The sequence below is a fragment of the Capricornis sumatraensis genome, chromosome 22 (assembly GCF_032405125.1).
Source record: "Capricornis sumatraensis isolate serow.1 chromosome 22, serow.2, whole genome shotgun sequence".
Lineage (NCBI taxonomy): Eukaryota > Metazoa > Chordata > Mammalia > Artiodactyla > Bovidae > Capricornis > Capricornis sumatraensis.
The window spans coordinates 54,477,973-54,499,490 of NC_091090.1; the positions used below are offsets into that span (position 1 = coordinate 54,477,973).

General features: G+C 55.5%; 1 protein-coding gene across 1 annotated transcript in view; it reads left to right on the forward strand.

Annotated features, from left to right (window-relative positions):
- Positions 1-21,518, forward strand: part of GMDS (GDP-mannose 4,6-dehydratase) — a 424,316-nt gene that overhangs the window by 65,744 nt on the left and 337,054 nt on the right. The window contains exon 2 of the mRNA XM_068960695.1: positions 20,219-20,263. Within this exon, the coding sequence (XP_068816796.1) occupies positions 20,219-20,263 (45 nt within the window). The remainder of the gene's footprint in view (positions 1-20,218; positions 20,264-21,518) is intronic.

Here is a 21,518-nt window from a genome sequence, read left to right on the forward strand (position 1 = left end):
GTGATAAATGGCAAAGCCTCTTGGGTGGGGTCCCTGCCCTAGAATCCCAGGGGGGTGGTTTTGTGTTGGTGAGAGGAGCAGTCTTTCAGCTGCCGGGTCCCCTCGGTGCGGCGCGGGCTTACTTCTTGCCTGTTTGGATCGTGTTGTCGTCCTGGTCAGTCCTAGTTCGGCTCACCTCTGTGCACCGACTCCTCAAGGGAACGTCATTGACCAGTGCTGACCCCTCCCCAGTGCTGTGTCCTAGGTGGAACGAGCATTTCCTGGTAGAAGTAATAAAATGCACACCGTAACCAAGAATTCTGTATCATGGCAGTTTTAGCCACAAGACCGTCTTGTTATTAATTAAAGAAATAATAAATTTCAGGGCTAAAGCTACATAACAAACCAACATGGAGGGGCTTCTAAGTATTTTTTTCTTGTTTCCAAAATGTATGAGGTACTTTTAAGACACTTAGGAAAAAAAAAAAAAAAAAAAACCAAGAAAGAAAAAAAGAAGAAAACTCCCAACTCGAAAGGCCTGGGCTCAGTGAGCGCACACGGCCTGGGCCGGGCTGTGCTTGTGCCCGTCTGCCCACAGCTTGTAAAGTGGGTTAAATATAGCCGCAGCTGGTTCTGGGGAACAGCAAATAGGAAGAGAAGGGAAGCTGGAGGCGTGCTGGTGAAAATCACTTCAAAGGAATCTATTTTGACGCTTCTTAAAGGCGTCTTTGTCGGCGCACTTTTAAGCAGCGCTCTGCGTCCTTGAGTCCAGGCAGGGCCGCAGAGCCGGCTGGGTCCGCGGGCTGGCCTGGAAGCGCGGGGCCGCCGCCGCCTCTGCTTTGCTGCGTTTCGTCCCGCCCTTCTCTTTTGAGGGACCTGCACTCGGGTGCGACCCTCCCCTTGCTTCGTCCGTACGTGCGCGTTTGTTGCCCGTCAGTTCGCCCGAGTTCTGTACTGTCCAGCTGTTAGGCTTCCAAAGAGCAGGAGGCGTGCAGATGGCCCCGAGCTCGGTGGCAGGTCGATACATGAGAAGGGGACCCATCTCGTCCTTATTCCACTTTTAATGGTGCCCACTAAACGGATGGCTTCTTCCAGCCGCACTCCTGGCACCCAGTGACCCTTCCCGGCTAACAGAAAGTCATCGTGCCCCTCTCCCGTACTCCTTTCTCTCGGGAAGAGCCTGTCCTGCCTAAGCTGTCGGAGGCAGCCTTGGACAAGCAGGAAAGCAGTTTCCATTTGTTTTCGTCTCTCTGTTCCATTGTCAAGGTCTCAGTCTCCTCCCTGGTGGGGTGATTGAAGTACTTGACCTCTGAGGCCGTCTCCGCCTCTGATTAGTGACTCGTGACCGTGTTGACGGTGCTCTGGGAGCCCAGCCAGGCGGTGGTACCTCCGCGGGTGCACCTGAGGGCTTCCAGAGGAATCCACAGGAGCTGTCTCTCCCTTCTCTCCTGCGGGTTCCTGGACCTGCTCCGCCCCCTGGGTGCCATCTCTCCCCCAGAACTGGTGGGACCTGGGTCCCCGAGAACCCCTGCCGCCCCCGCCTCAGGTGTGGGCAGGCGCCCAGGCTGGCGTTGATGCCCGGCTGCCCGACTTATGACTCCCAAGTGTGTGCTGAGTCCCTGAATAGATCCATTAACTGGAGGTTTTCACACACACGCTGAGTCACACCAGCCTTTCATTTACTTTGGATCAGCCCCGTTAGCTGGGAACTGAAGGTTTTACTGCTCGAGAAATGCTTTTGAAACGTTATTTACCCTGTTGCTCACTCAACATCTGACAGAAATATGAAAGTGCTTCCAGGGATAGTAAGAATGTGTTTCCAAACACTGGACTGGAGCAGGGGGCTTGGCTGCACCGTGTGGGGGCCCCGCTTGGAGAACATCTAACACGCCACCTTTCCAGAGGCTTCACACAGGCGTCTTTTAAAAAAGGGATACTCCTAACATATTTTAAATGTGAGTCAATATATAAATATTTTGTTAAGACATCTTGTCAGCAACACATCTATTTCATTATGCATAACATCTAAGGACTTTTAGTTTCTAAGTTGCTAAATTATCTAGAATGCTCAGGGGAGTTTTTCTGCAGCATTTTACTAGGCTTGGAGATACCTCTGTATTCTCTTGAGGACCTTAAGAAAAGCCCCATTTTGTAGTGTGATCTGCACTGTAGGCAAGAGCTGAGCCTCTGTGGAAAGTCTCAGCCTGGTGCTGCTGTCCCGTGGTGGGTGGTGATGGCTGCGGAGACGTGGCTGGGGCGGAGCCGCGCTGATAACGCGGGGGCTTCAGGGTGAGGGCCGGGCACGGTGCAAGGATCTCCAGTGTCTGAACGCCAGACGAGAGAGTATTAACTCCAGGGCTTCAAAGTTACAGCAGTCTGAATCTAGGTCTTTCCTTCCCGCTTTGGAATATTATCAAAATATCCTAACCTGTTGGACCGAGTCACTGGAAAGTGTAGGTTCAGGATCGGCTGCCTCCATCTCAGCTGTAGCCCACGTCACATGGCTGTGAAAGGAAGGGCTTTGAACGTGTGTGTGGGTTGGTTTCATGTCTCGTGGAGCCCGCTGGGCCGGAGGCGTGTGTGCCGGCTGGCCCCGTGTCTTGGTGGAGCCCGTGGGCTGGACCGTGTCCGTGGGCTGGCCCCGTGTCTTGGTGGAGTCCGCTGGGCCGGAGTGTGTGTGCGGGCCGCCCCATGTCTGGTGGAGCCCATGAGCCGGCCCCCTGTCTTGTGGAGCCCGCTGGGCTTGAGCATGTCCGTGGGCTGGCCCCCATCTCGTGGAGCCCGTGGGCCGCCCGTGTCTCGTGGAGCCCGTGGGCCACCCCGTGTCTCGTGGAGCCCGCTGGGCCGGAGTGTGTGTGCGGGCTGGCCCCGTGTCTGGTGGAGCCCATGGGCCGGAGCATGTGTGCGGGCCAGCCCCGTGTCTGGTGGAGCCCGTGGGCAGGAGCGTGTGTGCGGGCCGCCCCGTGTCTGGTGGAACCCGTGAGCTGGCCCCCTGTCTTGTGGAGCCCGCTGGGCTGGAGCATGTCCGTGGGCCGCCCCCCGTCTCATGGAGCCCGTGGGCCACCCCCCGTCTCGTGGAGCCCGTGGGCCGCCCCATGTCTCGTGGAGCCCATGGGCTGCCCCGTGTCTCGTGGAGCCCGTGGGCTGCCCCGTGTCTCATGGAGCCCATGGGCCGGACCGTGTCCGTGGGCCGCCCCGTGTCTTGGTGGAGTCCGCTGGGCCGGAGTGTGTGTGCGGGCCGCCCCATGTCTGGTGGAGCCCATGAGCCGGCCCCCTGTCTTGTGGAGCCCGCTGGGCTTGAGCATGTCCGTGGGCTGGCCCCCATCTCGTGGAGCCCGTGGGCCGCCCCGTGTCTCGTGGAGCCCGTGGGCCACCCCGTGTCTCGTGGAGCCCGCTGGGCCGGAGTGTGTGTGTGGGCTGGCCCCGTGTCTGGTGGAGCCCATGGGCCGGAGTGTGTGTGTGGGCTGGCCCCGTGTCTGGTGGAGCCCATGGGCCGGAGTGTGTGTGCGGGCTGGCCCCGTGTCTGGTGGAGCCCATGGGCAGGAGTGTGTGTGCGGGCCGCCCCGTGTCTGGTGGAGCCCATGGGCAAGAGCGTGTGTGCGGGCCACCCCGTGTCTGGTGGAACCCGTGAGCCAGCCCCCTGTCTCGTGGAGCCCGCTGGGCTGGAGCATGCCCGTGGGCCGCCCCGTGTCTGGTGGAGCCTGCTGGGCTGGAGCATGTCCATGGGCTGCCCCGTGTCTCGTGGAGCCCATGGGCCACCCCGTGTCTGGTGGAGCCCGTGGGCAGGAGCGTGTGTGCGGGCCGCCCCATGTCTGGTGGAACCCGTGGGCCGCCCCGAGTCTGGTGGAGCCCATGGGCCGGACCGTGTCCGTGGGCCGCCCCGCGTCTCGTGGGGCCCGTGGGCCAGAGCTTAGGGAGCTCTGTCTGGACCGTCGTCACGGTTTGTGTCAGAGCGTCACTGGTCAGCTTTTTGGCCAACTGGTAACGTTTTTTAGGTTTTGTCAAAACTGAATAGTTTTCGGAGAGTTTTATTTTTCTTTTTTGCTCCAAAATACTACCTTTGGCGAACATACGAGAAGACTGGAGGCTTCCCCGGTGGTCTGGTGGGTAAGAACTTGCCTTCTGCTGCAGGGGACATGGGTCCAATCCCTGGTCTGTAAACTAAGATCCCAAGTGCTGCGGGGCGTGTGTGCAACCAGGAAGTCCGAGCATCTTGACAAAAGATCCTTCATATTGCAGCGAGGACCCAACACAGCCAAATAAATATTTTAAAAACTAGTCTATCCATTTTTAAAAAAATTAAACGACCTTAGACATTCTGAGTTTAAGAATGAACAGAATAAGCTTCAGTCAGAGTGGACTCCTGCTCGCTCCTGCCTTGTGACCCTGCAGCCCCGGCCCCTGGTGCAGGCTCAGCAGTGCCTCCGTCCTTGACGCCTTCATGCCCGCCACCCAGGGGTCTTCTTCTTCATCTCACTTTGTTAAGTTCCTTGACATCTTGCAGAGGCTGGCCCCGAACTTGTCATCACGAGTTCGCCTGTCTGCTTCTACCTGACAAGGTCCCCTTCCTGGATTTAGATGTTTAGAAGGCAGGTCACATGCTTTGTGTGAACAGCGCTGCCGTAGAAGGTTCTCTGAGGAGGAGGATGGCCGGTTGCTCAGCCCTTCTGGGACCTACTGTCCAGTTGAAGAGGAAAATCACACATCTGTGTCGTAAAGATAGCTGTTCCCCCCTTGCTCGGGAGGTGGTTGAGAAGCAGGTCTCTGCTTCTCAAAGTTAGGGAAGAAGTCGCTCCCAGAAGAACACCCGAAGGAGCCTTGAAGCCTGGCTTCGTCTGACATTATTTCGGAACCTTGGCTCTTCAAGGGCCACAAGGACCATTCGTGATGATATAACTTGATCAGGTCCCGTCTTCGCCCGCCGTGGATCTCCTGCTGGATGCGTCCGTCCGCTGTCACTGCCTAGAGCTCGGGACGCCTGAAACGGAGCATCACTGTCCCCGGCAGCCAGCCCGCCCAGCATGCACCCTTCCTCTGGGCAGCTGAAATCTCTTCCTCTCTTCTGCCTCTAACTGCCCGCTCTGCCCATCTCTTACGTGGCCATCATCACCACCCATGTTTGGGGACTCACCCCCTTTCCTGGACTTGGGTGGTTTCTAGTTCTCTGCCTCCTGAGCTGCTCTCCCAGCTTCTGGTCGGCCCTGCTTACCCTGCGGACCCTGAAGCACTGCTTCCACAGATGCAAAGTTTGCTGATTTAAGTTATATGGGGGCTGCCCAGGTGGCTCCCACCCGCCAATGCAGGAGACGCAGGAGACATGGGCTCGATCCCTGGGTCGGGAAGATCCCCTGGCAGAGGAAATGGCAACCCTCTCCAGTAGTCTTGCCTGGAGAATCCCGTGCACAGAGGAGCCTGGTGTGCTACAGTCCATGGGGTCACAAAGAGTCAGTCATGACTGAGCAGCTGAGCGCGCGCACACACATGCAATGTACAGACTGGGTCTTGGGTTGAAAAAAACAAACCGTCATTAAAACATTTTGAGGGCAATCGGGAAAGTTGCCCTAGGATGAGATGGTTGGATGGCATCACCGACTCGATGGACATGAGTTTGAGCAAACTCCAGGAGTTGGAGATGGACAGGGAGGCCTGTGGTCCATGGGGTCGCAAAGAGTCGGACGTGACTGAGCGACTGAACTGATTAACTGGGAAAGTTAGGAATTGACTATGTTAACGGTGCTGAGGTCAGAGGAGAGCTTCCAGGCCCCTGGCAACCACGTGTCGAGGAAGCTCGCGAAGGGCGGAGTGTCGCTCTGTCGCTGTGTGCCCGCAGCGTGCTCCCACATGGGTCTGCCGCCAACAGCAAAGTGAGTGCACGCACGTGTGAGACGGAGATGAGACAGGTGTGAAAACCCGCCAACAGGTGGGCCGCATGCAAGGTAACGGGTGTTTCGTCACTTTTCTGTAGATCTGAAACTTTTCGGGGTCACAGGTTGGGGAACTCCTGGTGATCCCCACTAGGCTGGAGGCAAGGGCCAGGCCGGGTGAGAGCGCCGGGGCGGGCGGTGCCCTGGGAGCCGGTCTCGGCGTTCCCGCCCCCCGTCCTGCGCCTGCTGCCAGGGCCGCTTCACAGGGCATCACAGGCCGGGGGTCCTTTTCTCCCTGCTCCTGATGTCCAGGATCAGGTCGTCCACACGGGGGTCCCTCCTTCAGGCCTGGAGGGTGGGCCGGCTCCCGGCGCCCCTGAGGGCTGGTGTGCTGTCAAGTTTGGCATTTTGGTTTCTGAAGTATCACCTTGGTCTTTGCCTCCATCTTCACAGGGTGTCTCCCTGTGTGTCTGCGTCCAAACGCCCCTCTTTCTCAGGACCCTGCTCACGTCAGAACCTATTGTTGCTTACGTTGCTAAGTGGCATCCGACTCTGTGACTCCAGGGACTCTAGCCCGCCAGGCTCCTCTGTCCATGGGATTTCCCAGGCAGTAACACTGGAGTGGGCTGCCGTTGCCTCCTCCGGTGGAGCTTCCTGACCCAGGGACTGAACCCGTGTCTCCTGCATTGTGGGCACATTCGTTTACCACTGAGCCACCTGGGAAGCCCTCATATCAGAAAGAGGTGAAGTGAAGTGAAGCCACTCAGTCGTGTCCAACTTTTTGCAACCCCATGGACTGTAGCCTACCGGGCTCCTCCGTCCATGGGATTTTCCAGGCAAGAATACTGGAGTAGGTTGCCATTTCCTTCTCCAGGGTAACTTCCCGACCCAGGGATTAAACTCGGGTCTCCCACATTGTAGGTAGACACTTTACCGTCTGAGCCACAACCGTCTCATATCAGAATAGGGTCCACCTAGTCTAATATGATGACATCTTAACTAATTTCATCCACAATGACCCTATTTCAAATAAGGTCACAAATAACTCAGTTATTCAAATTCAATTAATTTCTGAGGCCCTGGGAATTAGGGCTTCAACAGATGAATTTTCAGGGGACAGTGTTCAACTCATAACAGGTCCTATTTTTAGACTGATGTTACGCTTTTAGTAAATAGCCCCTTCAGCTTTGTGCATGAACTTTCTCTCCCCTTTGTCTCAAAGCCTAGAGGCAGACACGTGCAGTTGAAACTGGCTCGTGGTGAACATGCTGTGAAGGCCCCATGGCAAGGTCTTTGTCCAGGTGCCATAGTTTACCTCCGCCTTGTAGCAGAACACGCGCGCCCGTTGTTGGGCACTGACCTGTTCGACTCTGCTGCCAAGGGGTGCCTGAGCCTGAGACCAGCGGGACCTGCATCTGTGCTCTGGGCGTGCAGGGGGAGAAGGGGAGAGGGGGGCAGAGACAGACAGACACACGGAGATGGAGACAGAGAACCCAACCAGAGCTACGCCCAGACGCCCCGGCCTGTAATTAGCTTTCACAGAAGGTGCCAAGCGGACACTTGGAGCCGCGGTGCCCGGTGAGTGGCCGCTGGGCCCTGTGGTCAGCTGGCCGGCGAGTGGAAGGCGGCCCCTGCCTACCTGGCCGTCCTCCCCTCCGTCCCGTGGCCTCCTCGGCCTGGGGACCTTTGTCGCTCACAGAAGGGTGTCGAGCGGCGCTCGTTTTCCCCTCCTCCCTCCCTTCCTGCCTTTTCTGAGCTTGTTTTCAGCTGCAGGTCACGTCAGCCGTTCTCCGAAGGCGGGTGCACAGTGGGTTCCCGCCTGTGGGCACGGGACCTGGTGGGCTCTGGTGGGCTAGTGCCGAGCTACGGCTTGCTGAAGATTTGGAATCTGACCCTCGCTTGGCCGTGTTTTTCTCGCAGTGATTATCCCGGGTGCATGTGCGGCTGTGCCAGAGGCCTGGGACCAGCTCGGGGCCTGGGGCCTGAGCGTCCGGGAGGCCGTGGCTCTTCTGGGCCCACTTCCTCCCCGGTGTGGGCCTTCTCCTCCCCCGAGGGCTGCCGGTTCCCGAGAGAGTCTCTGAAGGGCCGGGGGCCTCCTGTGGGGCCTGGCCCCTCCCCGGGGATCTTCAGTGCTGGCTTTTACGGAACCCTCGCGTGCCTTCCCTTCTGTTTTGCGTTAGTTCTTGAGTTACTTGCAGGCACTGCTCTTTTGTTCCCCGTGGGATATTTTCTTGGAAACCACGCTCCTTTGCTCCTTCCGTGCCGTGTCTCACTTGTCACCTTCCAGAGCCCCCTCAGCTGCCTGGTGTCCCTCCCGAGACCCGGGCCACTGCCTGGAGGTGGTGGGATCACCGGGGTGGCTGAGGGGAGCCTGCAGTACCGTCACACGGGGCGTTTCCGAAGCCGCGTTTTCTGCCACCGTGACATCACCAGAATCCAGGCTTGGGTCGTCCCTGGGTAAACTCCAGCGTTTCTCAGAGCCCTGCAGTGGTTCTGTGCGGTTTGTTCCTGTATGGTTCAGACTTAGCTGCCTGAATTACGTGCCTTCCAGGATTCGTCTTGGGTCGGGATTTTCCCAGGCTTTGTCAGGGACCCCCAGCGTGTCCTTATACCGGACACACGTTGAAAAATGTAACCGAGAAGCTCCTGAAAAACCGAAGTGCGTGGTTGCGTACAGGCTGAGCCCCGTTGCTGTTGGCGAGAGAGGGCACAGCGGCGAGATGAAAATGGCCAACAGCGGGCGCCTGCAGAAGCTGCCCCGTCGGAGTCCGGGAGCCTGTCCTCTCCTTGTGTCTGGGAGGGGCTGGGCGGGGACAGACGCCCCCGCCTGCAGGGCCTCGGAGGCAGTGACCGCAGAGACGGCCGCCGGCTGGGTGGAGGTGCGCGCTTTTCAACGTGCGATTTCCCCGCAAAATGCTTTTTGGCCCCTCCTCTGAGTGGCAGGATCTTCCCACATAACAGCACCACCCAGCAAGTATGCAAGGGATGACCACCCGCAGGCCACGTGCCCGCCGAGATTAGCCAGAGGTGCGCCGCTCTTGCCCGTCCTCGCCTCGCCAGGACGCTCTCGCCCCCCAAGCGTCATCTTGGGTCACTTGATGACGGGCGGCTTTCTGGGTGGACGCTGACACACTTCTCGCTGACGCCTGTGCGTGGGCTTGACTTGCGCCATCTTCCAGTGGCTCTAGGTCCCACGAGCCACAGCTCTCGCCCCGTGCGGCTCTTCTGTTACCTGCAGGGTCCCCGGCTTCCTGGGAGCTCCACGCTTGCAGAGCAGACTGCAGGGCCCCAGGGCTCCCCAGGTGGTGTGTCTGTCACGGCTGTGCCTGTGACAGGAAGTCTCACCTGACTGTGCCAGGTACGTGTATCCCTGAAAGAAGTCAGATTAAAAAGAGCAAAAATGTTTGCAAATAGCTAAACTCTACTTATCACCAACGGTGACACTGAAGTAACAACCTCGTAACTGAATGCGTAGTAAAATGGAAACAGATGCAGCCATCAGTATGTGTGTGTCCTTTTGTTATTCTCATGACCCTTTTAAAGCCGGTAAATAAAAGGACACTTGTTTTTTCTTCCTCCATTAGGCAGGGCACAGATTATAAAAAGAAATGCACGAGGAAATGTTAATAAATCAGGTAAATACTAAAATTTAATAATTCTTCTCTTTTCAGTACTACTTTTTTTTTTTTCTTCCAAATTCGAAGTTTTCATTAAGCATGGCCTTGAACACTGGACAAAGTGCGGCTCTGTTTTGGTTAGAGTACCTGCAAAAAGTCATTTCCTCCATAAATCACTTGGGTGATTGGAGCTGTGCAAGCATGTGCTTTGCAAAGAAACAGCCCTTAATTGTGTGGACCGTCACTCTGAGCGATAACAAGGAAAGGAAGAGGAAAGAGAAACTCTGTTTTCCATTTTTGTACAGTTTTAATATATGTGCCTATTTATTACAAAGAGATTATTTTAAGCATGAAGTTTACCTGTAATTTATTATTCACCTTTCTACAGATCTGAACCAACCTTTATCGATGTATCTGGAGCCCTGAGTTGTGAAGACTTTCAGTTAGAACATTGTTCTAAACTTGAAAGAGGCTATTCACAGCAGCGCTGAACTGGCCAGTCAGGCAGACCTTTCAGGGGATTTTGACGGGGATGTGCTTCTTATATTTCCTCGGTTCTCTCCCACCTTGATTTTGTGCTGGAGGGTGGTGATGGATTTCCGCAGAGCACCATGCTGTCCAGCACAGGTGATGTCCTGGGGAAGCACATCTTGTTCAGTCGCTAAGTCGTGTCCAACTCTTTGCAACAGCATGGACTGCAGCACCCCAGGCTTCTCTGTGCTTCACTATCCAGAGTTTTCTCAGACTCATGTCCATCGAGTCAGTGATGCCATCCAACCATCTCATCGTCTGTCGTCCCCTTCTCTTCCTGCATTCAGTCTTTCTCAGCATTGGGGTCTTTTTCAATGAGTCAGTTCTTCCCGTCAGGTGGTCAAAGTACTGGAGCTTCAGCTTCAGCAGCAGTCCTTCCAATCAGTATTCAGGGTTGATTTCCTTTAGGATGGGCCGGTTTGAGTGTTTCTTAGCCTTCCTTTTATCCCGCCCTGCCTCTGCCCGGGACTCCTGCGTCTCCTGGTACACCAACAGTGGACCCTGTGACAGCCGCACAGATTAACTGGTTCATCCGTCCATGTGTGGGCCTGCTGACCCGTGTGAAGCTGGGGATCCAAGCCAGCGTGGACGTCTGGTCCTATCTCGGTCAGGAAGTGCCTGGCTTCCCAGATACTCTGAGGACTGGAGCGAGGGACTGAGGCCCTGGCTTCCTCTCTGTCCTCTGTTCCCCGACACCCATGGCCTGGTGAGGGTTTGATGTTCACTAGTCTGTGACACTTTGCTTTGTTAACAAGTTCTGTAGAGACTGGATTTTATGTCCCAGCATCTGTGGGCCCGTCCTTACGGAGCGATTGACCCTATTTAGTGAAGCAGGTGCCATATACATCGTTCGTTGCAAGTCTCTGCAGTGTGATCCTTTCTGCTTTGCAGCTGGGCTCTCCTGCATGTGGCGTGGCCTCAGTTTGCTCACCTGTAAAATGGGTATAATGCTAGTGCCAGCTGCAGAGGCGGTTGTGGAGGCGTAACAGTGGCCGTGGAGCAGTGGGAGCAGGGCTGCGAAGCCCGTGCGCTGAGTCAGCGCTCCCGCCTGGCGCTGGTGCTGGTGTCGTCGCCACCCGCAGTCACACCAGGGCGCACGAGGCCCTCTGCTTCCCTGGGAAGCGCAGGAGCTTCAGCGCGAGCGCACGATGGGAGACAGAAGCGGCACAGGGTTCAGACCGAAGGGGCTTGTGTTTTAAACGGGAGGGGAGGCGGGTGGAGGTGGGCAGCTAGCTCCACAGGATGCCTCCATGCGCCACGTGCGTGGCACACCCCCCAGGCACGTGTGTGCTCAGCCCCTCTGGACGTGCTTCTGGGGCTTTCTGCGCAGTCCTGGGGCTGTGCTGCGCTGTCTGAGCTGTCCTCCTCCTTCCAACCGTGTGGTTAGAGACGATCTTTCTGCGCCTCACTGGCAGCTCTTCCCGCTAAGCCCGCTTTTCTTAGGCCAGCTTCCTGAAGCACAGAAAAGCTTTTGCTGTGCTGGAGTCAGAGGCGCTGCTGAGCGCTGCGCCGATGCCTCTGGAGTTCAGGGTTTTGTGTCTTCATTCTTCTTTGCTCATTAAACCAAGAGTTTACACTGATCATTTGCAGTTTGAAAGGAATGAATTTTAAACCAGTTACCACTAAAAATCTCTGCTCACCTAGTTCCAAATATTTTTTGAGTGTCTTTTATTGGAGATAGAAATTAGTCAGTTTTGTATATTTTCTAGATGCTTAGAGAAACAAACTAATTGAGGAAATACAGCCTACTAGAAAAATGTGTAAGGAATACTAAAGATAAGAATAAATAATTTCCGGAAGAAATAGGGCACACAGTCATAAACACAAAAACGTCGTCAGTCTTAATAATATCCTAATCAAAAAATGGAAAGAAAAACATCATTTTTTAGCCTATCAAGCTGAAAATAAAATATTTTCTAAAATTAACTTTCTAGATAATTTCTTTCCTCTACGATATTTTATATTAAGTTTACCATTAGACACAGGACTTAATATTAGAATCTTTTGAAATTGAATGTTAATTTGAAATTAGCATTACAAAATTTTGAGAGTGCTTATGGAAAAGAACTGAAGATGGAGTGATGTTTAGGCTGATAATGGTGGTGGGTGTCCAGCCTCTTTCTGAAAGGCTGCGCTTAACCTTCCAGCTCATCACGGTTTCCTGGGAGGCCCTGGGCCAGCAGCAGAGCCAGGGTCACCGCTGGATGCATGATGCCGTGTGAGGCGTGTGGCATGCGTGTGTGTATGCGGTGTGCGTGTGCGTGTGTGCGGTGTGCACGTGTGAACTGTACCTGTGTGTGGTGTATGAGGCGTGTGGCATGTGTGTGTGTGTGCGGTGTGCAGTGTGTGTGTACGGCATGCACGTGTGAACTGTGCCTGTGTGAGGTGTGTGAGGTGTGGCATGCGTGTGTGTATGTGGTGTGCGTGTGCGTGTATGCGGTGTGCATGTGTGAACTGTGACTGTGTGTGGTGTATGAGGCGTGTGGCATGCGTGTGTGTATGAGGTGTGCAGTGTGCATGTACGGTGTACACATGTGAACTGTGCTTGTGTGAGGCGTGTGGCGTGCGTGTGTGTATGCGGTGTGCAGTGTGTGTGTGAGGCGTGCACGTGTGAACTGTGCTTGTGTGCAGTGTATGAGGCGTGTGGCATGCGTGTGTGTATGCGGTGTGCAGTGTGTGTGTGTGAGGCGTGCACCTGTGAACTGTGCCTGTGTGTGGTGTGTGAGGCGTGTGGCGTGCGTGTGTGTATGCAGTGTGCAGTGTGCATGTGAGGCGTGCACCTGTGAACTGTGCCTGTGTGCGGTGTGTGAGGCGTGTGGCGTGCGTGTGTGTATGCGGTGTGCAGTGTGCATGTGAGGCGTGCACGTGTGAACTGTGCCTGTGTGAGGTGTGTGAGGCATGTGGCATGCGTGTGTGTATGCGGTGTGCAGTGTGTGTGTGAGGCGTGCACATGTGAACTGTGCCTGTGTGAGGTGTGTGTGCAGGTCACTGCTGGATGCATGATGTGTGTGTGAGGCGTGTGGCGTGCGTGTGTGTATGCGGTGTGCAGTGTGCGTGTGAGGCATGCACATGTGGACTGTGCCTGTGTGTGGTGTGTGAGGCGTGTGGCATGCGTGTGTGTATGCAGTGTGCAGTGTGCGTGTGAGGCGTGCACGTGTGGACTGTGCCTGTGTGAGGTGTGTGAGGCGTGTGGCGTGTGTGTGTGTATGCGTGTGCAGTGTGCGTGTGAGGCGTGCACGTGTGGACTGTGCCTGTGTGTGGTGTGTGAGGCGTGTGGCGTGTGTGTGTGTATGCGGTGTGCAGTGTGCGTGTGAGGCGTGCACGTGTGGACTGTGCCTGTGTGTGGTGTGTGAGGCGTGTGGCGTGTGTGTGTGTATGCGGTGTGCAGTGTGCGTGTGAGGTGTGCACGTGTGGACTGTGCCTGTGTGCGGTGTGTGAGGCGTGTGGCGTGCGTGTGTGTATGCGTGTGCGGTGTGCGGTGTGTGCGTGTGGACTGTGATGTGTGAGGTGTGTGTGCAGGTCACTGCTGGATGCATGATGTGTGCGGTGTGTGAGGCGTGTGGCGTGTGTGTGTGTATGCGTGTGCAGTGTGCGGTGTGTGCGTGTGGACTGTGATGTGTGAGGTGTGTGTGCAGGTCACTGCTGGATGCATGATGTGTGTGTGAGGCGTGCACGTGTGGACTGTGCCTGTGTGCAGTGTGTGAGGCGTGTGGCGTGTGTGTGTGTATGCGTGTGCAGTGTGCGGTGTGTGCGTGTGGACTGTGATGTGTGCGGTGTGTGTGCAGTGGCTCTTGCCCAGCAGGGGGTCCGTGTCAGAGAGGAGTGTCCCTTGTTCTTGGTTGTGCAGCAACCGCTGGTCACTTGTCTCTGAAAATGAATGTTGCTCAGTCGTGTCTGACCCTTTGTAACCCCATGGACTGTAGCCCGCCAGGCTCCTCTGTCCATGGGATTCTCTAGACAAGAATATTGGAGAGGGTGGCCATTCCCTTCTCCAGGGAATCTTCTTGACCCAGGGATCGAACCTGGGTCTCCTCCATGGCAGGTAGATTCTTTACCATCTGAGCCACCAGGGATACCACTTCTCTCTACGAGGAGGTGAATCATGGAGTGAGAATCTGCCCTTTGGCGACCTCAGCTTTTGTGGAGAAATAAATAATTTCCAACTCTAAAGACTGCAGGAGTGGGACCATTTGTATGTCTCATGTACTGACGGGGTCCTGAGTCCTGCTGACCCGTCTGTCAGTCTGTGTTTGCCCTCCTAACCTTGGGGGCTGTGTCTCGGTCCTCCCCCTGCTGCTCAGCTGTAGGCGCCAGTCCAGTCTCTCCGGCTTAGTTCTTTTCACAGTGCCTTTTAGCGGAAAATTCTGAGATCTGAGAGTCTGGATAGCTGTTTTTTTCTTTTCTCTCTTTCTTTCCTTTTTGTAACATTCTGCTCCTTCCTGACTGTGTGACTGGACACTGAACATTTAGTGTTTTCAGTCTCCATTTCCTGACCTGTAAAATGAGACAGTGGGATTTATTAATCCCTTTGGCTTTTTGAAATCTGTGTTTTTGACGGAGATTTTGTCCAGTGATTTGTGTTGCAGCCATGCGCCTGGTGAAAATACTTTCCCTGGGCATCCCGCCTCTGGGTTTCTCACGCTGCCAGAGCTCGTCTTCCCAGGGGCAGTCTTCATGCCAGTTCACAGCAGTGTCTTCTGTTCACCTGTGAGGTGTCTGTGCGTCTTTCGCTGGAGGTGCAGATGACTTTGCCATTGTAACTGTGGTTAGCTGAGAATGCTTGGTGTACAGCGACCGGCACACTAGACGCGCTGTAGAGAGGCCGGCACGCTAGACGCGCTGTAGAGAGGCGGGCACGCTAGACCCGCTGTAGAGAGACGGGCACGCTAGACCCGCTGTAGAGAGACCGGCACGCTAGACCCGCTGTAGAGAGACCGGCACTCTAGACCCACTGTAGAGAGACGGGCACACTAGACCCGCTGTAGAGAGACGGGCACACTAGACGCGCTGTAGAGAGACGGGCACACTAGACCCGCTGTAGAGAGACGGGCACACTAGACGCGCTGTAGAGAGACGGGCACACTAGACCCGCTGTAGAGAGACGGGCACACTAGACACGCTGTAGAGAGACGGGCACACTAGACCCGCTGTAGAGAGACGGGCACACTAGACGCGCTGTAGAGAGACGGGCACACTAGACCCGCTGTAGAGAGACGGGCACACTAGACCTGCTGTAGAGAGACGGGCACACCTAGACGCGCTGTAGAGAGATGGGCACACCTAGACGCGCTGTAGAGAGATGGGCACACTAGACCCGCTGTAGAGAGATGGGCACACTAGACCCGCTGTAGAGAGACGGGCACACTAGACCCGCTGTAGAGAGACGGGCACACTAGACGCGCTGTAGAGTGGCGGGCACACCTAGACCCGCTGTAGAGAGGCGGGCACACCTAGACCCGCTGTAGAGAGACGGGCACACTAGACCCGCTGTAGAGAGACGGGCACACTAGACGCGCTGTAGAGAGACGGGCACACTAGACCCGCTGTAGAGAGACGGGCACACTAGACCTGCTGTAGAGAGACGGGCACACCTAGACGCGCTGTAGAGAGATGGGCACACTAGACTCGCTGTAGAGAGACGGGCACACCTAGACGCGCTGTAGAGAGATGGGCACACTAGACCCGCTGTAGAGAGACGGGCACACTAGACGCGCTGTAGAGAGACGGGCACACTAGACGCGCTGTAGAGAGACGGGCACACTAGACCCGCTGTAGAGAGACGGGCACACTAGACCCGCTGTAGAGAGACGGGCACACCTAGACGCGCTGTAGAGAGATGGGCACACCTAGACGCGCTGTAGAGAGATGGGCACACTAGACCCGCTGTAGAGAGATGGGCACACTAGACCCGCTGTAGAGAGACGGGCACACTAGACCCGCTGTAGAGAGACGGGCACACTAGACGCGCTGTAGAGTGGCGGGCACACCTAGACCCGCTGTAGAGAGGCGGGCACACCTAGACCCGCTGTAGAGAGACGGGCACACTAGACCCGCTGTAGAGAGACGGGCACACTAGACGCGCTGTAGAGAGACGGGCACACTAGACCTGCTGTAGAGAGACGGGCACACCTAGACGCGCTGTAGAGAGATGGGCACACTAGACTCACTGTAGAGAGACGGGCACACCTAGACACGCTGTAGAGAGATGGGCACACTAGACCCGCTGTAGAGAGACGGGCACACTAGACCCGCTGTAGAGAGACGGGCACACTAGACGCGCTGTAGAGAGACGGGCACACTAGACGCGCTGTAGAGAGACGGGCACACTAGACCCGCTGTAGAGAGACGGGCACACTAGACGCGCTGTAGAGCGGCTGGCACACTAGACCCGCTGTAGAGAGACGGGCACACCTAGACGCGCTGTAGAGAGGCCAGCACATTAGACCTGCTCTAGAGCGGCTGGCACACTAGACCCGCTGTAGAGAGGCGGGCACACCTAGACGCGCTGTAGAGAGGCCGGCACTCTAGACTTGCAATAGAGTTATTGGCCCACCTAGAGTTAAAGCACTTGGCAGGCAGTGTTGGCGAGGCTCTCTTCTTGCAGAAGGGGTGTTTTACTCCCTGGTGTTCAGGTGATGTAAACAGGGAAGTTCATTTATCAGTGGTCTGTTCTTCACCCAGTTCCGCTTGCGCTTGTCTTCCTCTGTGAGAAGCAGCTTCCTGCAGTGCTTTGGCAGAAATGTAGGTCTGATTCAGGTGCGTTTCGGAGGGGCCAGGTGCTCAGGCTGCATCTGAACAGCATTCTTCTCATTCGTCCTCTGGGCTGGAAGAGGGTCCATGTTTGGAAAGAGAGGAGAAACGGCCCCTCCTCTCTCCGGGAAGGGGGGTGTCCAGGCACATCCGTGTGTGGTCGCGGGTGGGCATGAGGGTCTTCAGGGCTATTTCAGCCTCCTCTGGACATCAGGAGAACAGGGGACTTTCCTCCACTTCTTTCAGCTTTTCATAGATGTGAAATTTTAGATAAGTTTTATCCTACAATCAAAATACGATTCAGCTAACTTACAGAGTTGCTGTGAATTTTATGGTCTATATCTGGAACATTTCACGGAGGTGAAGGGCGCAGCTACTCAGGGACACAGCCGCAGCCCCAGGCACCGAAATCTGCCTGTTTTGGGTTCTAGACCGTGGCTCTGGCCCCTCGGCTTTACAGCCCAGAGTGACCATCCACCACCAAGCCAAGTGCGCCTCCAAGCAGCACTGCGGCGCTTCCCCAGGGGCGCTGGTGCCCACCTGGGGCCCTGTGGCCTGCCTAGTCCTCCGAGCTCCAGCTGGTCCTGAAGCTGTGGGGCCTGCGTTTGGGTCACTTGGGTAAAGGAAGACGCACCGTTGCCCTGTCATGACGGCAGAGCAGCAAAAGCAGTTTGATTTGCCAATGAATCCGTTTTGGAGTTTTTATTACTGTGTTGGGCTTTGACATGGGCTGGTGGGTCCCGGAGGTGGAGCGTGTTTTCTGGGTGACAGTGGTGGGAGCCCCGGCCTCTAGTCCTGCCTCCCCTCTCACGGTGGGGACCAGGTGGGCAGCTGACCTCCACCTGCCTCCGTAGCTCACAGGCCAAGTGGCTGCTTGCCCTCCAGGGGTGTTCCTGTGAGAATAAGATAGAAAATACTTCTGTGTTTTGAAAATGTCAAAGCCACAGTGCTTGCTTCAAGCTGTACGGCCTTTAATATGGAGAGGAGATTCTTTTAATAGCTGTGTGCAAAGTCAGATGGAAAGAGTCACAGTTGGAGTGTCAGCTCTCCAGTGAACACGTTTCTGTGATGAGGACTGAGCCCAGGCTGGAACCTGTCCCAGAGTCAGTGTGCTCATGGTGAGTGAGCCGGGCTCTTAGTCCCTTAGCCCCTCAGATTTGCAGAGTCGGGTGTCCGGTTGCGGCGCTGGCTGCAGCCTCGGGGGTGACGGGTCAGTCTTCCACCTGTCTTGCTGGAGGGGCTTTGACGCAGGGTTGGGGGCCAGGGGAGGCTGGGGCCCAGGACCCTGCAGCTCCGTTCCCACACTGTGTTGCCGGCCCTATCGCTCGGGAGGCCTGGCAAGGAAGTGGGGAGGAAGCGGGTGCCACCGCTGGTGCAGAATGTTCCAGGCGGCTGGAAAGTTTGAGGAGGGCCCGGTGAGAAGAACAGGACCTATTGGCAGCGTCCAGCCCCGGCAGGCCTGCTTCGCATCAGTGTCTGGATAATCACAGCTCACCCCTCCCCCAGGGTCTCACCGCTGCCTTTTTTTTCTTTTTTAAAACATTCTGGGCAACTGTGGTGAAGTACAGTGCATTTTAACTTTTTATTCCAAGAGAAACAAAAAATGTGTAAAGCATATAAGGCTTTTGGGTCCTGTCGATTGACCTGGCTTGTCGGAGTGTGCATTGTACGGCAGTCTTGTCTGATTTACTTTGCATGTTGGGTGTGTGAAACCGAGCAGCTGTGTGTATATCACGAGAGGGGAGGAAAAGGAATATGCCAGACCACTTCTCTTCTTCTCCACATGAGTCTATATACTGGAGTATTTATATCAAGGAGTCAGAAGAAAATTTGCTGCATGTTTCAATGAACCACAAAATGTGTCCCTGATACCCTTGCCGAGTGGTCCTGCCTGAGTTCGTTCTGACTTCTGCGCTAAAGTGTGAAACCCCTTGAGGCAACCGCGCCATTTCCAGGAGCGGCAGGGTGTCTCCAGTCCCAGCTTTGAGTCCAGCAATGATAGGAATAAAGCCCACTTCATTCTTCTTATTCCTGGAGTATCTGATAGACACCTTTGAACCTCAAAAGGATAGTTTAAGGTTTTTTCAAACTTAGGAAACCAAAGAAAACCCAAGTGCTCCCAACCAGATTTGCGCACAGAGCCCCAGCAGTTGTGAAGCCCGGATGGGTGAGGGGCCTGCCTGGGCCGGGAGCAAAAACACAGCTACGGGCTGGTTGTGAAGGACCTGGTCACCCGGGCAGGGCTGGGGCGGTCTGCACCGTCACTGTCTCTGGAACCGTGATTTTGTGCCGTGCGGCCTCTTAGTGGTTCAGTTAGATGACTCTCATGCTTTCTTTCCCTGGAAGTGGCACATAAAATGCACAGACCCCCTCTCCTTACTTAGGCATTTATAAAAGAATTTTAGAAAATAAGTTGGGAGGGGATTCCCTGGTGGCTCAGTGGTGAAGAATCTGCCTGCCCGCGCAGGAGACATGGGTTCGATCCTGATCTGGGAAGAGCCCACATGCCCTGGAGCCGCTGAGCCCGTGCAGCACAGCCACTGAGCCTGAGCTCTGGAGCTCAGGAGCCTCAATGAGAGAAGATGCCACAAGGAGAAGGCCCACGCTGCAACTGCAGAAGGGCCCCCGCCTGTCACAGCTAGAGAAGGGCCTGGCTGCAACAGAGGCTCCACACAGCCTAAGTAAATAAAATAAAACAAAAAACAAGTTGCAAATCTCTGTGTTTAGTCTGACACCTTGATCTTAGAGAATGCACGACTTAAGATGCATCCAAACGAAGCTCTTACTAGTCTGTGTAAAATAAGTGCACTCCTTCTATTGAGCTCCAGCCATGTGTGCCTGCACACGGGCAGGGATGACACAGATCTGATCACGTCTACTGCCCCCACCTCCACCACCCCCCCCCGAAACCCCTGAACCCTTTCTCGTCACTTTCCAGACCCTTGGGTTCGAGGCCTGGAGGGCCTCTTCTCCATGTGCTGGCTTCTCCCAGCCCCCTCCCCGTCCACACCCTGCCCTCTCCCCAGCCCCCACAGCTCCTGTCTCATCCCTCCCCCAGTGACCCCCACCCCCGATTTTGTCAGAGTCCTATTTTATGTCCCAGCAGCACCAAGGCCTTCTGCAAGGCCCACACGTTCTGTGTGTTTCACACGGCTTACTAGTGGCCAGGCCTGAACCAGATCCACCAGCCTCTGAAGCCTCACGTCCTGCCCGTTGCCCCAGTGTCCCTGCCCCCAGTATCTCTCCCTGTGGGGGTGGTGATGCCAGCGGCCCCCCGCCTCGTCCCCCCGCGGGCTCAGATGAGCTCCCGCCCGTGGAAGGGCCTGGAGGACAGCAGAGCAGCGCGCTGTGTTCACGTCGGATGTCGTGTCGGTTGCTGTGGGCCGTGTTTACGCCCACAGAGCCCCTGAGGGCTGCTCTCGAGCCTTGGTCGTGGCTGCGGCGGGTCTGACGTTGTCTCTCCTCCTTGTCTTCCAGGACGGCTCCTACCTGGCCGAGTTCCTGCTGGAGAAGGGCTACGAGGTGAGTCCCCGAGCGGGTGGAATCCCGCGGCCTCCTGCTTCCTCTGCTTCCTCTGTGCGTGTTTTCCACGGAAACGCTGATAAGGAGGCAGGGGCGGAGTGAGCCCCCGGGCCTGTCCCCGCGCCAGCCCATTGTGCAGTTTATCTGCTGGCGAACGCGGGCGGCCCCCCCTCCCCGCTCCCGGCTCTGCACGCTCCCCACATCCTCAGATAAACCAGCAGCCAGGCCCGCCATGCCCTTCTCGGGTGACTTTATGAGGTCGTGGCTACACAAAAAAGTCCCGCTCCCAGTGAAGTCCCTTGATTTGCACCGAGCAGTAACAGCTCGCTGCCCTCCAGCCTGAGCGGCAGAGTTGGCCTCCGGACGCTGGCTTTCCAGCTCTTGGCCCGCGGGCTGGGGCGGCCAGTGCGGCGGCTGCGTTTGCTGCCCCTGCCCTCATCCTCCTTTCCTGCCTCTTCTCCTCCTTCCAAGTTTCCTGCTTTCCCCAAAACAAACAAGAGTTTTATGTATGAAATGGGTGTAGCTCCGTGTGTGCACCTTACCCTTTTTAAGAACGGTGTTTGGATACGTGCCTTTCTAGAGGTTTGTGCTCTGCAGTCAGCAGAATCCTGAGCAGCGGCCCACATGTTCCCCCCGATTCGGGGGTGTTTGCATGAATAACTTGGGATGCCACATTTTTCCAATGGCAGGTGCGTTGTTTAAAAAATGTGCACCATGGACCAATGGAAAAGCAATAGCAAGGAATCTGGCAGCTAAGCACCAGCAGGATTAGAAGAAAAGGAATGTAGGTTTGTTTGTTTTTTTTTATTGTAACTCATAATTTTTGAGAACTTTGACTGTTAGACTTTAATTAGGAGCAGATATGATTTAACCTTCTGTGCCTTTATCAAATAATAACTAGTTCTACATCTTGTAATGCCATCAAGATAGGTAAGATGTAATTATAGAAATATACATGTACACACATGTTCATATACGTGGATTCCTGTAATAATTGGGTGATCAATATGTATTCTGCAAAGCAGAGCATTTTAGAGTTATGTTATATATGATATCATTAGAGAAGGAAATGGCAACCCACTTGGAACAGGCCAACTCCAGTATTCTTGCCTGGAGAATCCCATGGACAGAGAAGCCTGGCAGGCTACAGTCCATGGGGTCACAAAGAGTCAGACACGAGTGAGCGACTGAGTGCGCACACACACACACACACACACACACACACACACACACACATTGAGTGGTCATAAAGAGA